This window comes from Branchiostoma floridae, chromosome 6 (genome assembly GCF_000003815.2).
Source record: "Branchiostoma floridae strain S238N-H82 chromosome 6, Bfl_VNyyK, whole genome shotgun sequence".
Taxonomy (NCBI): Eukaryota; Metazoa; Chordata; class Leptocardii; order Amphioxiformes; family Branchiostomatidae; genus Branchiostoma; species Branchiostoma floridae.
In genome coordinates this window covers 12835276-12853145 of record NC_049984.1, presented here as the reverse complement: position 1 = coordinate 12853145, position 17870 = coordinate 12835276, and the positions used below count along the sequence as shown (strand labels likewise).

Genomic DNA, 17870 nt, shown 5'->3' with positions numbered 1-17870 from the left:
ACTTGGCAGTGCTTGTCTTTAAGAAGTTAACAATATGTAGAATTCAGTATTATCATATTCTCCAAGAAGATTGTGTCTATCTGTGCATGTGAACAACATAACTCAAGAAGTCTTGGATGGATCATGATGATATTTAGTATGTCTGTAGGGGTACAAAAAACAAACTTCAAGTTACAGGGTGGGCCTCTTAGCAGCTTTCTAAGGTACTGCAATGGAATGTCTGGGTATGATACATTTTTTTAAACAATAAATAAGTAGATAGCGAATGAAGATTTTACCATGAAAACATAGCCCCTTGAAATCTGACAAAAAGACAGTAGTCTTCATCATTTATTGAGCAGACAAACATAAGCAAGCTGTACTCAGCAACTTTGTAAAGGCAGTTTATTGTTCAAAGAAATAGATACACCATGTACAGTTTGGGGGCAGCAACACCAAAAACTGAAATACTGAACATACAGAATGGAATCATGCCCTAAATTACCACACTTCCTCTGAAGGTACATTACTTACTTGAAGTACATGTGACAGTTGCAATCTCGTATACTAAATAGGCAGGGCATGTGCTAAGAGACACTTGTTTGATGATTATGTTATGGGAAATGTTTGGTCCATTAGAAGTGGTAGTGTTCACTAGCTTCTGTTTCTATGTACAAAAACAGCTGGTGAAAAACTCAATCTCAGATCACCCGAGTCCCAGCTCATGGCTTGTCCATCAAGCTAGTTCTACCAGATTGTGCCTCAGCATGATAAACACAAATACACAATGAACTTTTGGATATGGTGAACTTCTGCTGTCCTTAGAAGAGTTCAAAATGTGGCAATATTTGCCTGAGGGTCTTTCTGATCAAGAGAGGTGGCTGTCGTAATATGACTAAGTGCCAGTAGATTGTGCTCATGTGTCAAGTGAGATGCCACTCTCCCTGGCACCACATTTTACTACAGCAGCCAACTAGCAGTAGCTATAATAGGTTTAGTACTAGGGAACAAGAGAAGTACAACATATCCCGCCTGTGTATGTGTCCCTGCCATTTATAAACTAACTTTTCATCATGCCTGCCTTCAGAGGAAGTGTAGCGGCATCTTTCAAAACAGCAGCAATGGAAACTCTTGACCTGACACTAATGCGGTATTAAAGGTGACAGCTCCCATCTAGACTACATACAAAATATTAAGCCTGTCATCTTCTTCAGATACAATACAGCAGAGGATTCTAAATTAGGCACATACACTAGAAAAGTTGCTACTGAAGTCCCTGTTTCTACACGGCCCCTGGGGAGGGCAGAGGGTACTAGATATTAGCCATCATATTTCCTGGCAATGCTAGTAAATGACTTTTATCAGCTGTATCACATTCAAAAACTTTTGTTAACATTTACAAGGTACCGAGTCTGTAATAACATTGATAGGTATTATTGGACTAAACTTGAATTATAGCAGCTATACTTCAACAAACTATAACCTTAGTCTCTGCCTTCCCCAGGGAACATCATACTACATGTACACCTGAATAGAGACTCCACATATTGTTGACTGACATTCTCCATATCGTCAAGGCAAAAAATCTCATCACAAGAAGAAAATAGTCTTTGAAGAAAGGATCCTGTACATATCTGTCATATTTCTACATGCCTCTGTACCAATCCCATTATCAGAGATTTTCCATATAGAATCCTCCAATACAAGCATGCTCAGCTCCATACACTTAAAAGTATGACTATGCTACCAATGCAAATGTTCTAAATCAAATGATGCATTCTCCTTATTACATTAACAAATATTCTAATGTATACAATGTTGTCTTGAGTGGCATAGCATGACATCATTAAAAAGAATCTGTAATGTTTCAAAAGCAAGCATCTTCCTTACAATTGTGATATAGGAATACTGATGAAATGGTAGAAACAAAACATTGTCAATGAGATGTTAGCACAGACATCTGCCCTAGCTGATATGATGCCAAAGCCAGTTTAGCTCCTGTGTAGAATATAAACATACTTGGACACAAAATAACGCACCTGGACACTTCCATAGTCATCTCTTCTTCAATGGTATACAATACGTGTGCCTCAGCAAGATAACAAATGTTATTATACAACATTTTCTCCTGAACTGTATACATTTTATCTTTAAAAGCTCTTCAACATACACAAACATTTTCCACCTAAGAAGGCATTCTAAGGTTTGACATGGTTATGCTACCTATTTTACTGAGGCATCCTACCCATAGACAGAATAGAACCGAGCTATGCAGCAAAGAGTGGTTCAAACCAAACATGAAAATGATAAGAGCTCATATGGGGCAGAGGTTTTACGTCATGTGAGCAAGTTTTTTGTAAATCAAGGGAACTATGAGTGTTCATTGCGATGCATAGGATTCAAACAAAAAAGAAATTGTCTATAACGTATGAAAAGTCAACTTGTGCAACTTAAAGTTGAGACATGAATAAGCTACAAAGTTAACATATTTTACAAATGCGCTACCCAAAAGATAATATTCTGTCCATGACAGAGTTGGGTTGTTGCTTCAACACTTCTTTTTGCATTTTTTGGTGTGGTTTGATCAACTTCTTACTGGACTAAATGTCTATGGAACATCCTTTTGAACCATTGAGACTAAATCTGAGCCTCAATAACAGTGCAGTAGCAACTCAATACACTAGGAAGGTTTACAAGGCACAGCAAGTCTAACCAAACTTGAATGTTGAAAGATTTTGTGTTGAATGTTGAACACCAGATTTTGTGTGGGTTGATTTACCTGACTGATACCTCACCTTTTGTCAAAAATGAGAAAAAATAAAACAAAATTGCTTCATTGCCACAGAAAACAAAATTCCACATTTCACCTTTAAATTTCATATTTACTAACATTTGCCCCTGTACGTGAAGAGTAAAGCAGAGGCATGCTTTTTGTTCCTTTTCGTTTTCACGTTTTCTCTCTTCTAAAATCATTCAAGTCAATACTCTACAAAACAGGGCCAAGCAGACATTTTTAAGCCAGTATGCCGCAGAAATTCACATTAAACTAACGAACATGTATCTTTTTGCTCTAGGAAACAACTCAGGTGAAGGCACTTCACTAAACAAAGATGAAAGCAATGCAGTTGTTATTGTTATCACAAAATATACATGCTATTTAAGAATCATCAAAGAATCATAAGTCATTAACGGTATTACTGCATGTAGCAGGCAAAAGCCTCTGTGTCAAACAAATTCAAAAAAATTGTTCTGCAAAGTTAAGTTTTTTGACCTGTGTTGTGTTCTTGCCAATGAAACTATGTAGGCTGAAGACAGAAAATATGATCAACATGGTAAAGCCAAGAGCAGAAATCTCTTACATGACTATATCATGCTGTGTATGACACCAGGCATAGTGGAGTTTGCACATAAACAGCAGCTGGTAAATTTTCCCCTTCACCAAAACTACAAGGAAACAACTACGGTACAGAGAGCTAATGTTGATTTATGACAAGCAGAAAGGTTGAAAAATCTTGCTGTCCAACCAGTTATCTCTTCCCATCATTAACATCAAATCTCTGTACAATGTGATGATGAATAACAGTTGCTGTGTGGCTCTGGATCCAAAGCTATCAGTCATCAGGCAGTAAGCAATGAGATACATGTAGTTGCCTGGACTCCAGTCTTTTTAGCTTTACTCCACTTCCAACTCGCTACCAGCCAATCTTGTGCCAAACAGCCAATCACAACTAACACATGGATTTTAAGCTAATATGCAAATGCCAAACCTATAGATGCTTTGTGGACAGGGTAGCAACCACTGGAAGAGGACTAAAGCTAACAAGACTGGACTCCAGGATTTTGGGATAGTCAATTCTGTAGGATGGGAAAATACACAGAAATAAAGTTTAGGACTGATAGCTAAGGAGCATGAGCCACACAGCATGTCACAGCCACTTGGAGCCTTGTTAACTGCAGGGTGAAAGACTGGGGGCCAGTGCAGGGCTAGGGCTACCGGTTCTTGAGTTCTGCTCGAACCCTTTTTGTCATTCTGCCTGTGAGCACTCCCAAGCAGAGGATGATGACGACCGCTCCACATATTACACCGACGAAGTAATTTCTGGCTGGGGATGCCGACATCTGTACCATGAGCTCGTTAAAGGTCTCTGGAGGAGCAACCTTAAAACAAGAACACATCAGTGTTACCGATGGGTCATGGTCACAATCAAACAATGAGTGCAGGACTAGGGCTACTGGTTCCTGCGTTCAGCTTGAACCCTATTTGTAATTCTACCTGCAAGCACTGCAATGATAAAGACATCTCCAGCTATTACAATGAAGAAGTAATTTCTTGTGGTTGCCTGCACCAGTTGGTTATCGGCCAGGTTTGACTGCCTAAAGTGAGCATACTAAATGGCCAATTAATTTGCCTACTGTGTGCAGGGGCATAAGGGGGGTTATTCTTCATTCTTCTAGTAAAGCTGCTGTCGTTTAGGATAACACTAAACGAAACATTTCTTCTTTTTCTGTTTTGTGTATGCTTCAACTCTAAAGTACGAAGAATGACGATGATGTGAATTTACATAATCTAGAAAGTACCTTAGCAGCATACTCCCACATCTCAACCCTGCTCTTCAGTTTCTCCTCACAGTCTCTCTGGAGCCGCACAGTTCTGTCTTCCAGTGCCTCCAGCAGGCAGGACATTTCTGGATAAAACAACAAACATTGATGAGATTAAAGGGTTGAGGATTACAAACACAGAGAACTGCTACTCAAAACAAAAGCCTCATACAACTTGATGGACATTGTCATTACAAGCTCTAGGTGGGTACCTCTAAGAAACTGACATTACTCATAGCAATAGCTCTAAACTACAACATTAATGGCTTGGAGTCAAACCATACTTTAGATTCTGCAAGTATTTACACTCATTACACTACATCTGCTTTACATGCTACACTATGCAATATTCACATCATTACAGCTGGTGTGTTACGCCGAACGGCGGTTATACCGGCTATATAGATACAGATACAGATACTCACAACAAGACAAAAAAGCACACTAACTGGTTACAATACCTCTGTTTTGTGTGGGTAAAAATCTGAACAAAAGGGATGGCAAGAGAGAAAGTAGGAGGAAAGGGACCCACTGCAAGGCAGTGTCAATCACTGAGATTGGCAACCCTGGATGAAAATGACAGAAAATAAAGATGAAAAGGAGGAAGAGCGGTACTCACGCCTGCCCTCTCCTGCAGGTATCCCTGCGCAGTAGTGCTTGATGTCCAGTGCACAGGACTGGTGCAGTAGTGGATCTACATGGATGTCAGCCTTCCCTTCTTGTAGCAAACGTAACACTTGCTGTAAGGCAAACAGAAGACCAGTTAACAAATGATACAATGTTGACTAGACAAGAACTAACATATTAGCTATTATGTAAAAATAGTGTTGCCCTTTTAGCACCACTACTCTTACAGTTGGATTATGCATTCTGAGTTTCCAGGTAGTAAAAACATTAACCTGTGTTTCTGTGGCACAGAACTTTTCAATTTCCCCAAAAAAGGCACACTGTACAGTCAAAAGATTTAAACCATGAGAGTTCTCAATCAACCCTGTTATTCAATAACTCACCGTCTGACATAATTTGCTGGTAATTTTCTTCTCTGAGAACTTTTTCTTGAGACACTCCTCCACGCTGCCTGTGTCAGGGTTCGTCATCTCCTCGCTGCACCATCTGCTCATCTAAACACAGGTGGAAAAAATTAAAATCTACGTGAAAAATTTAGAGTGCTAGGCCTTAGAGTGACCGTGTTCATCGAATCTGAAGATCATATCCACACAGAATAGTCAAAGTACCACTGTCGCCTTCTTGAAGATCAATACTGAAGAAGGCGTGATCAATTGAAAATTTGACCCGCATATACCTTCGTTTTGAAAGAAAGTTTAGCATTGTACTTACTATGACTACTACCAACTTAGATTAGTTTCCATAACAGGTCGTCGATATAGAATAGTCAACCTCAGCAATTTGAGAACATATATACATTTTGTATATACCTCTTCTTTACACCCCTGTGCCAGCTGAGGATCCATCCTGTAGTCGATGGCTGCCTCCCGCATCAAGTCCTTAATGTGGTCCTCACACTGCGGGGACAGCCGCTGGAGGGACACATTCAAACCTCAGGGTTAACCCTCCCCCTGCTGAGGGCTAGTACATGCAACAATTGTTTTCATTTTTATAGGCTAAGGTTCTCAGATTACCACTACTTAGCAGGAAGATGGTTAAACCTTAACGCAATATTTTGGGTGAGTCCAATTTTTATGTTGAAAAGTACAGTTCAACTATTTCAAGCAATCTTAAAACAGTCGTACAGTTCAAATTTCAATTTTTGTGTTGGAAAACTTTGCTTTAGGCTGATTTCTACCATCACAGATGAACTTTCAATCTAGTATGACAATATCAATTGGTGTTGAAGAACAAATATTTACTAACTTGTCTTGATCAATTTTCTATTCCTCAGTGATATTACAAAGTAGCCACTGCTGAACTGAGGTACAAATTATTAACAGACATACAGACAAATCAATCTTAAAACAGCTGGACAAGATACACAAATTATTTCTAAACATTTTCACTGGCATAAATCACTCTTCTTCTGCAGTGTCACTAGAAAGACCTGGCAGAACGAGTCAATACTAGTACGTTTAACTGGAAACAAATCATACTAGTTCCCAATTAGCAGAAGACAGAGATTGTAACTGATAATTACACTGCACTTGAGTGTTGTCAGGGAGAGACCAGAGCATTAGCAGGAAGCAGTACGTACATTTTTGCCCACTTTGGCCTTGAGGCAGCCGATGACCTTCCCCTCTAATTCTGTTGACCTTGGCTCAGCCAGGACGTCCCTACAGAACTTGGGGACATCTTTCTTACACTTCTTCTGAAGCTCAACATCCAGTCTGTAGTCTTCAGCCTGCTCAATCTGCCTTTGTGTGATGGCTTTCTTACACCTGAAGGGTGAGAATGTTGAAATTTATCATCAGATTGGCATGTCAAGTAGTCTTTATTTCCCATTGAAGTTATACCTCAAGGTATTGATACACAATGTAATTCATTTCAAGTTTTGAGACACTATTTCTTCTAAAATCTGTTCTGGAACTGTCCAGATTCCTACTCAACAGAAGGCGACACTGATTTCTATTTTTTAAACAGTCATTGGCACTTGAAACTGTCTATGCCATATCAAAGAATATTAATGGTACACTTTAAGTGTTATGGCTACATGTATGTATCAATTCAGAAATGTGACAATGCTACATGTGTGTCTTTGTTACAACATAGCACACAAAGTAAAATTCGTCTTTACAATTTGACACAAACTGTCATTTTTAACACAAGTACTTACCTTTCATCCATGAACTCATTGTTCTTGTTTTTCCTGAGGCAGTGTAACACATCCTTAGGATCAGACTGAGGGCAGAAGCGCTGGGAAGGACAAAACACCAACAGTTAACGCTTAGTAGAACACAATTATCCTAAAAAAAATACCTGTTTACCCATACATGTACATGTTCTTCTTACAAATGGGGAACAAGAGAAATGAATACTTGGCAGTCACATGTCCATTTCTGTTGGTGTTCATATGAGAAAAATGAAAATGATACGTATGGTGTTGAAGTACTGTCACCTTCCTAAACATCTTTAATTTTTGTACTAAATGGAATGAAATACAGTAAATTAACTTGCTTTTGCAGTTGCACTTGGAAGGAACAGGACACTTCCCATGTGACTCTTTCAAATTCTGATTGAAACAACTCATGTATGATGCTGTGTCATTGATTCACACTTAGTCTGTGAAAACCACAAAAATTAAACCAACGCGAACGTTTCAAGATCTACTGTAGCTTTACCTTGACCATGGGTTTACAGTCCCTCATGAAGCCGTAGTCCACGCTGTTGTCCGTCAGCTCCTCCCGCTCGCGGTTGAACAGCTTGACGTGACAGCCGTCGGACAGCTTCTTCTTGTGTCTCTTCAGGCACTCCAGGATGCGGGCGTCGCCAGCCTGCTCCTTGTCACAGAACTGCTGGATGTCCCTGTTACACGCCTGCATCAGTTTGGGGTCCAGACGCACATCCTCACCCTGTAAACACCACACAGAACACACAACAGTCATTTTACAATTTCAAGGACACCATGGGGCATTTTAACGGTTCAAGTGTTTGGCTGAGAATCAAAAGTTCTTGGATTCTTTCCCCTGACATGCCGTAATGTTGTGCCCTTGGGAAAGGCAAATTTCCTAACTTCACTTATGACAGAAAATGGGTACCTATCTTTGCTGAGGTACATCCTTCAGAAAAGGCATTAAATTTCCTTTGAGGACAGCCATACCTCTAGCACCTTTAAGAACCCACCACACTAGGGCTAGAGGATCAACACATCCAGGTCTAAATGGGGTAAGTTAAAAGCCCTAAATTTAAACTTGTTCCTGCTGCACATTCAATTTCCACAATGTCATGATAAAAATACGGCTAACTGCAGTATTGCACCTACCCTGTCCAGTAACTCCACCCTGAGTTGTCCCCTACAGTCTTTAGAGATCCTGTGTTTGTTCTCCATCAGTGTGTCGTTCCTCACAATCTCACTCAGGCAGTTCACAAGGTCAGCTCTGAAACACAGACAGTAACACATAAACATTTACAATGTACATGCAAAAGTAGCCTTCCTTCTACCTCAATTAATTTGATTCATTGTATATTTGACGCAGGACATTGAACTAGTCCCATTGTTGTTTATCTATTGTTGTTCATTCATCATTGGAGTAGCCAAGAAAAATCATCACATAATAACTGTGGAAGGACAAAATCCATGAGGAAGACCAGAAAAGAGATGGATTTATAAGGGAAATGTTCCACATCCTCAAGCTAAACAGTGTTATCTAGGACGAATGAGGCTTCTAGCTGTCCTATCAAGCAAGGACATCTACATGTATGTGCAAGCATGTGTAACATTTGCAAGACGATTATCAACAGAGGATAAACCGGATGGAGAGTGTGTGAGTGTGAATTCATTGCTGTAGTGACAGTGTGAGTGTGAATTCATTGTTGTCTTTCGATCAATACAACCAATGTGAAGTCTTTATGAATAAAACTGCAGCATACTTGTTCTTGATGTTGCGGCAGTATTTCACCACGTCCGACTTGCAGGCTTCCTTGAATTTGAAGCTGAATCTGTAGTCTTTCAGTTGGATCTACACACGTGTGATAGAGAGATTAGTTTGGTCAACATTACTGCAATATGTTAAATTAAATGCATTAGCATATTTATTGAAAATGGGTAGTGGACTACCAACAAGGCTACTAACATTTTCTAGTCAAGAAAACTGAATTGTTCAAGTTTACTGATGCGTAATACACAAACTGTTAGTCATGAAACTTTTGTTTGTTTTATTCTCGCTGTTTTCTCCTTTTCATCACTACTGTACTACAGAATTACTTCAAACATAAACTACGAATACTGCAGAAAAACTCCTTTTATCTCATACCTCAATATAAAACCGCTGCACAAGTAAAATAAAATGAATTTACAGTAAATTATTGTTAAGTCTGTCCTACCAGTGATACATGTACATCAATAACCCACATACTCACCAGCTGCATGTGCATGATGCCCGCTGCACATTTCTTGTTCATCTCATGTTCGTTCTTGTTGTCTATCAGGCACTGCAGCAAGGCCCCATCATCCTCCTCTTTGTCAACAACGTCCTAGAAACATTCGTGCACGGGATGTAAATAAGTTTTCTAAAACAGACTAAAGTTTCTCTTATCTTTCCCTGCACATTTGAGAAAACATCTGCATAAGAATCCAACACAAAGCATGTTTCCATCATGTATGCATGTGGTATACCATATCCTCATTTTGACATGCATTACTTATCTCATTTCTTTGTTTCTTATCCTCAAAACCACTTAAGACGATTTTTCTGTACATGTACATTTTTTTTCTGGAGGACTAAGTCTTGTTTTTTTCTTCTCTGAACCTTCTCTAAATTGACTAAGCACTTACCATAGGCAAGGCTCAGTGCCCTGGTGGCTATAGGCGTATGTCAGGATTCAAAAGCAGAATAACTAACCACTAGACCCACTCAGCAGGCTGCTTAAAGTGAAGTAAGATAACCTGTTCACTCACCTTACAGTACCTCTTTATCATGGGGGCACATGACATCATGAAGATTCTGTCCAGATCCAGGTCCTGGAAAAATTTGTGGTTGGTTCTGTCAGTTTGCTTGAAAATCCTACAACATCTAAATTTTGTATATGTCATATGACGACCTGTGATAAATGTGACCATAACGTTATCGTTAATCTTTATCCCTAATAGAAAAAAACTTAACCCCCTTCTAATCCTGCTTTAGATACATCTTCACAAATAGGGTGAACTGGATGCAAACAGGCCCATGGTTTGATTGGAATGTCCCACTGACCTGAGATGACATTGATGTGAAGTTGCCCACTCTCTCTCTGCAGGGCTTGCTCAGGTTCCTGAAGTTGTCCTGGAGACAGTGCATCTCCTGTAGCAGCAAAGTAACGATGCATGACATTCAAGAATGATTCTACAACAATCTTGATTCTGAGGTATCAACAATCCCAGAGATTTTCATTCTTGTACAGGGCAGGAATGACATAAAAGATTATATTTTACATTTATAAGATGCTCTACATGTTCCCATTTGTTTCTTTTTTCATTTAGAATCTTTGTCTTTTTGTTTCTTTTTCATCATTCCTGCCCTAGGAAATGTACACAAGAGTCCTGTCAATGTCTACCATCTACAATGTTAAGTGTTTTAGTGGGGGTAAAGCTGGTACACTGAGAGAGAGACTACATGGTTCAGCAGGTAAAGGATTGTATTAGCACAGACAACACACCAAGTTGAAGAGCTGAAAAACCTTTCACCTTGCATGGATTAAAGTCACCCCAAGTTAGGCAGAGCCTCAAAGTGTCCCTGCTATACTGGTCTCAAGTGAAACGTAACAGAAAAACATTTTGATTACTATACTGATGATGATGCAAGCCTTTTGATATCTGATGATGCAAGCCTTTTGATATCTGATCCAACACTTGGTATAGATTATGCTTTTAAAATATCTTTTAAAATATATGTAATTGTCAATTTTCCAATACATTTCAGCAAGGCATTCTCCTGTGTAGAGCCTTACCCAATGCCTGTACAATATATCTTGGAAGACTTTTGAGAGCATGGTAACTGTCGACAAATCAGAGAAACATTTTCAAAAGGTAAAGCTCTGATTGGCTGACAGCTGGTAGAGGCTCAGCCTGGTTTAGCAAGTCTCCAACAGGTATTTTGTATAGGCCACAGGCAACGTTCTATGCAGGAGAATGTTGCAAGGACGCTTTGAAGTTGTTGATCTTTATCAGTTACAAAGCGAGAGGAGTTTGGATGAATCCTAGTTTGTGGCAAGTCACCTGGTCAGGAGGTATCTGTAAAGTTGCCCCATCAAACATATCCACCTGCAAACGGTCAGATGTTAGTGCTGAACAGAGCATGTTAATTCACAACAACAGCAGCAGCAGGTGAAACATGCTCAGGTAAGGGACAGCAGGGTAACATTTCTTCATGCCCAAAGAACATCTATCATAATAAGTATGGTATGAGCCACACATGTACTTGGATAACAAAATTCTTTGTGCACCACCAAATGTTTTACCTACATGTAGGCAACATTTTGGGGACAGTCTGTCACCTTCCTAGAGCAATAATGACAGCAGCCAGGGATGAGGGAGGATATACAAAATAAAAACCCTGCAGTAGTGACACCTAGCAGAAACAGGCAGAATTGCCCTAAAGGGAGGTGACAGATGGTCAAAGAAATGTTATTTGGTTGTGTAGAAATGAGTTTGTTATAAGCTGTGTTATAGTTACTTATACAGTGACAAACCACCCTGATAAAACTATTCCTGGGCAAACATATATTAGCGACGCCTGATGGGCGAGCTTAATAGTATAGTGTGGAACCGTTTCCAAAGTATTCTAAAAACTGTATAGGAATGTCAGGAATGTCAAAAGTCCGCGCATGCGTAGTTGCATCATGCCGGACTGTACCATTACCTCCACGGGTAAGCTTTCCAGTCGCCCAGGGCACGCACGTGCTCAGCAGTGTTTTCCGTATTCGCGCAAGCCGTGCAAAATTGAGAAAAGCCTAGGACTTCAAACGTACCCGAATTGTAGTATGTAGTATGGTGGTCATGGAAATGTAAACATTTGAAACAGGGGGTAAAAGATTGTGGAGATATGTTTCTCGGAAAATGACCTGTGAGTCGTGGAAATCACTTCCGGGTTCGTTCGTGGTTTATGTGTCCAGGAGTTTGGAAAGTTTGGTGGCCTTCTTCACCCTTAATATCTTTCTGTTTTCAAAAGTACAAACTGATGTGTGAAACAAGCATTGTTTGAGCTTAAAACATGTGGGGGTTGTGAGATAGCGATGTGATGGTTACCTTCGCCAAGAAAGTTATATTTTGGGTAGCGTTTGTATGTGTGTGCCGGTTGTAGAAGACCACCATAGCTCAAGAACGCCTGGATGAATTGTATTGATATTCGGTACGTGGGTAGGTCTTGTTGAGGCCTGGAAGCGATAAGATTTTTGGCCTTCTAGTGGCCTGTTACGGTACTGCAGCGGAACTTCTTGGTTTGATATCTCGAGTTCTGGACATGCTGCGGCTATGAATCTTAAGTGGTAGACAGCTCTTGATGCTGTAAGTAAGTGGTATAGGTTTGGGCCCCCTAGCGGCTTATTTTGGAACTGCAGGACAGGTTTAGACTTAGGTGTCAGACTTCTAATAACTAAAGAAGGGGTTGACGGATTGTTATGGTTTTTGGTATGTGGATAGGTTACGTGATGCTTAATATAATTACATATTAATTATGAAGAATTATGCAGAGTGGAAGCTAATTTGTATAATAAATTGGGAAACATGCTCAGCTCAATTAAAGGAGCATTACAACATGTGACCTTTGTAACTGAGAAAGAGGAGAATATTGATAAATAAATGCATAATTTGCATAATTAATGAGAAAATGCTATAATGTCATTTTGATAAATGACGGGAACTTTTTACTTGTAGCATTTGGAAGTTATGTACAAGTGAACATCGTTTAACATTAACTATGCAAATTAGGTCCTAATTTGCATAAATTAGCAGAAAAGGCAACAAAAGTCTCCTTTCTTAACATATATTGCGCATGTCAATTTGTTGGAGATGATCAAGTTATATAGTTTATGCAAATGAGAGCCTAATTTGCATAATTCATGACAAACACAATTAATTCAGTAGAAAAATATTTTTATCTATCTATATATCTATATATATATCTATATCGATACTGGCAAAAACCCTTTTTTTTAGCATATTGTTATTTAGCTAGAGAGGATGATCAACTGATATCATTCATGTAAAATGAGGCCCTGATTTGTAAAATCGATGAGGAGCATTTACATTAGTTCACCCTTCACTCACAAGGGACCCCCTTTGACAGCAATGCTCTATGAACATCGATCGCCAAACGAATGGAATACGACTATTAAAACCCATTAACAACAACAATCTGTAAAACTTATAAACATTAAAACCGTCGCTATGGCAATAATTTTAATTGCCACACTTTTTGCACTTGTAATTGACAAGGAATGTGTGACTCTAAACATTTAAAATGTAAGATTGCAAGAAGCGGAACACTTTCTGATGATCGTACAATTCAAAGTTGGAAAACTTTTGCACTATCAACCAAATATGATACACATGTATCTTCTTTCATACTACTGTATCATAAACTCCCCAACTGGGGATGAAAACCAGGATGATGATGTATGTAAACAAAAAATTCAAAGAAAACAATAACATAGAAGATCACTTCCTAGAGCAGAGGAAAGAAAGATACGGAATAAATCAAAGGGGTAGGAATAACTGGTACAGGTTAGGCCAACTACGTTTTATATACAAACACACAGGGGACAACTACCAATAGTAATGAATCTTATGCTATCTACAAATTCAAAGAAGGACATCATGTAGTCTAACATACAGTCATAGGATGTCACTTACCTCTCCTTTCTCTACATTCTCCGAGCAGTACTCCCCCAAGTCACGCAGACAGGCCTTCTCCAACATGGGGTTCAGTCGCACATCCACCGCTCTCTGGTGCATCACACGACGCACTTCGAACGCACAGGCGTGGCTTAGCTGGGAAACAAACATGTCATGTTCAGATGGTCTGCCAAGCATTATATTGGCAAGTGTGCCAATACAATAGGAGATAAACAGTACTACTGTACATTTCTTTTCCATTCCAACTTGGCTCTTGTTATGGAGTCTACAAAACTGTGACAACAAACAATTCTGTAAATGAAGAAATGTTTCTGCCCCAGTTTTATGTTTTTTTAGGTGACCATAAACTTAAAACCACTACAAAAAATGTTTGTTCTGTCTTCAGCCTGCTTATCCACCCACCTATTCATATTCAAACTTATAACCACCATTTCTTCCAACGGTGAACCTAAAAGGGTAATTCTAGTACCTTTCTTGCTATCCCCAATTCTCAACAGAACAGTCCTTATTTTGTATGGCATAGACAACTGATATTACAATAATATTGCAATGCATCAAAGCTATTTTCCTTTCTTATTTTGAAGAAACCTTTCTCCTGTTACTCCAAAAGCTTTTATAATGGAATAACGTGGTCTACATGTAATTTAATACCTTGGTTTCATCTTTCCTGTAGACATGTCTGTAGAGACAAGAGAAGACAATTCCTGGCGGAAGGTTGTCATTGGTGTCGTTCCAGTCTGGGCCTGCGTTACAGAGCCGCTCCGCTTCTTTAGCACACTTCCTGTACATCCGTGGGTCCAGCCTGCAGGCAGACATGCTGGGTTAGGTCTTCATGCATGCATGGATCAACAACTACATTTCTGCTGTCATCGGATGGGATAGGCTATATGTGTACTAAGTGGCAAGGCTACAGCCAGTAAATTTACAGATAACATACCAAGTATGCAGACTCTACTATAATCTAATATAAATATAAAAAGACAAGATTGCTACAAAAACAAGATGCCCAAGAAACCATCAATGTTGTAACAAGATTATTGAAATGACAACATATGGTATGACAGCCAACACGTTTTTTATCCCTGTATTCAAGAAGTGTACAAAGTGACACTAGTGTGGCATCCCAGTATCACTTACATTTGGCAACTGCACTCAAGGCTACCACACAAGGTGTCCCCTAAGGCTACCACACAAGGTGTCCCCTTTACAGCTAGTTTACGTATGTGCCCCCCTATCTTACCTCCAGTCCCTGGAGATGAAATACTGTAGCTCCAGCAGTTTCTCCTCACACTCCTCCACCATGGAGGGTGTGTACAGGTGCTCCATCAGACATGACAGGATCCTGCAGGGGACACACAATGTTGTTGTTGTTGTTGTTATCTCTCTAACCGCTTCAGACTGTCAGTATATGGTCACATGTGCTTTAACACAACACAACTTACATACACTGTATACCAAGCAATCACAAATTTACATATACAAGGCTGTTACAAATTGTAAACTTACATATACTGGGATGTTTCAACAAGTAACACAAAATACTTCCTTACAAAAGTTAGATGACCTAGCTATAGTTTATGTAAAGGTAGTCCAATAGCCTTTTTTCAGGTAATACAGGCAGTGGATTGTTATCCTGAACCATTATTTCTAGGGAACAGTATAGAAGGTGGAGTTTTCATCTGCAACTAGTGTAAGGTGGCCCAAACATACACTATTTACTATATGCTTCAAGAGATATATCCACCAACCATAGCATGTCTAGAAAGGTTGCACTGCAATACGGTAGCAAGCTGCTAGGAGGCTCATAGATGGGCTTGGCCTTTGTTTTCTCAACCTCTACCAAATATCATATTGATCCATTAAAGCTTTCCACATGGGTTATGCTCTCCACAAACACACACACAGGCACTTAAAGCATTCTTGACACAAACTCTATCACTCTCATCAATCTGATTTTCCCCAGCCATCGTGGCAGAGAGAGAACTCACATGGCATCTCCAGGTTTGATGTCCTTACAGGCAGTCTGCACCACAGGTTCACAGGCGTCCTGCAGGGCCACGTCCATCCTGTAGTCAAACCCTGCGTCTGCCTCCTTCACCAGGGACTGCACCTGGGGAAGGAACACACATGGGAAACTGAGTGAAGGCCATGTCACACAGTTGGCACATTTGTTGATTGCCAGAAGTTTGCCAAATTTCAAAATCACCAGGGACTTGACAATGTGTGTAATGTAAATCCATTTAATATTGCATTCAGTAATTTTAGCAGTTGGAAAAGAGGTACATGTCTTCACAGCATCAAATCTAAGCAGTGACAACAAAAATCTGGCTGGCTTCAGCACAGTGATCAAATAATCCCAATGATGAAGTGGTTTGGCAGCATGCGTAGCTGAATGGCTAGTGACTATGCATCTGGCTGTTATCTCTGGACTTTAGGCCATCATTCCTTGTACTTGTTAAAAGATTCCCAAGTACTATGTTCTTGCAACTACATGTACTGAGTAGTTCAACTGTTAATTGAGCTAAACCAAGGAGCTTTTATCAGTAGGAGAGAATACGGATTAGTTTCCTTTGTTCGTATGTTCATAGCGGGCGACAAAATTTTATTAACACCCACGTGTCAAAAACCCGCATCTGCATACATCTCACCCACGCAAGCTTTTGTTTTCCCTTTGTTTTGTGTTCATTTTCATGGTGGGGCGGCCTGGGGATACAAACATTGTGTGTAGCGATCTGATTTTTGCGATTTTGTTGACGATGTTGAACAGAAGAGTAACTTCGGAATACATACAGCGGGGCAATATTCTCTCTGACTGAGGGTGAAATTTCAAAGTCATACGGCGACCAGACAGCGCCGCCGCTCGGTAACGGGCTAAGCCTAAAGGCAAAATTGTCTGAGGCAAAGTCTACGAAAAAAACTGGTAATATTCCTACAATTAATGATGACTGTGAAAAACCTGACTCAATGATCACAGGAACCAAGGTTTTTTTTTAAGTATGCAACAGATATATTTCATAAATCGATACAAATACAAAGTTCAAATGCCTGGAGAACTCAAGACATTCTATTCGAAAACCCGATCGTAATGAAAACCATGAAAACTATGCTCTCCCGCCTTACCTTCACCTCATTCCAGGCCCGCTGTATCCTCTAAAAACACGGGTGGTTCGACAAAAATGAGCAAGACCAACAGTGAACACGCCATTTTACCGAGCCCATCATCAACAGTTACGAAAAAAATATCAGCTAAATGAAGAAAAACGTCATATTTTTTTTGTAGCCATCTGAAAATACGAGGGGGGTTCAATAAGTTCTTGGCCTCACCAAGAAATAACAAGCACAACTCAGATTTTCAGGCACAACTTCATAGTATGAAGTCTTTTATCAATATCCTCCAAATTACAAATCATTGGAGTCATTACTTTCCAGGCATTCGTTTTTTCTAAATTAGAAGGTAAGTGGGGAGAAAAAGAAGGGTGAAGTGTGATCAGACAATTTGACCTCACACCTCAGGTTGCAGATCAATTGTCCACCTTTTTTTTTCGTTATCCCTTACCTAACGTTACTGGGTGTCGCCTGCAACATGATGATCACAATAATTTGAATTTTGGTACACATTTATATAAGACTTTATACATGTACGTGGGGTTATCAATAAGTCCCCGACTTTACCGAGAAAAAATAAGCACAGCTCAGATTTCGAAGCATAGATGTCAAGTATAAAGTCTTATATAAATATGTACCAAAATTCAAATTAGTGTGATCATTACTTTGCAGGCGACACCCAGTAACG

The 17870-nt window shown here is 39.6% G+C and overlaps 1 protein-coding gene across 8 annotated transcripts in view; it reads right to left on the bottom strand.

Moving 5' to 3' along the window:
• Positions 1 to 353: 353 nt before the first annotated feature.
• Positions 354 to 17870, bottom strand: part of LOC118417018 (Golgi apparatus protein 1-like) — a 61297-nt gene continuing 43780 nt past the window's right edge. For 7 of the 8 annotated variants that reach the window (XM_035822346.1, XM_035822342.1, XM_035822343.1 and 4 more), the window contains 18 exons: positions 16066 to 16187; positions 15318 to 15419; positions 14729 to 14879; positions 14075 to 14212; positions 11441 to 11485; positions 10440 to 10526; positions 10145 to 10207; positions 9607 to 9720; positions 9118 to 9206; positions 8510 to 8624; positions 7869 to 8099; positions 7364 to 7443; positions 6785 to 6968; positions 6015 to 6116; positions 5589 to 5699; positions 5198 to 5318; positions 4558 to 4664; positions 354 to 4137 (listed from right to left, as the gene is read on the bottom strand). In XM_035822346.1, coding sequence (XP_035678239.1) covers positions 3970 to 4137; positions 4558 to 4664; positions 5198 to 5318; positions 5589 to 5699; positions 6015 to 6116; positions 6785 to 6968; positions 7364 to 7443; positions 7869 to 8099; positions 8510 to 8624; positions 9118 to 9206; positions 9607 to 9720; positions 10145 to 10207; positions 10440 to 10526; positions 11441 to 11485; positions 14075 to 14212; positions 14729 to 14879; positions 15318 to 15419; positions 16066 to 16187 — 2130 coding nt within the window. In that variant the 3' untranslated portion in view covers positions 354 to 3969. The remainder of the gene's footprint in view (positions 4138 to 4557; positions 4665 to 5197; positions 5319 to 5588; positions 5700 to 6014; positions 6117 to 6784; positions 6969 to 7363; positions 7444 to 7868; positions 8100 to 8509; positions 8625 to 9117; positions 9207 to 9606; positions 9721 to 10144; positions 10208 to 10439; positions 10527 to 11440; positions 11486 to 14074; positions 14213 to 14728; positions 14880 to 15317; positions 15420 to 16065; positions 16188 to 17870) is intronic. The other variant, XM_035822345.1, reaches the window with a different exon arrangement.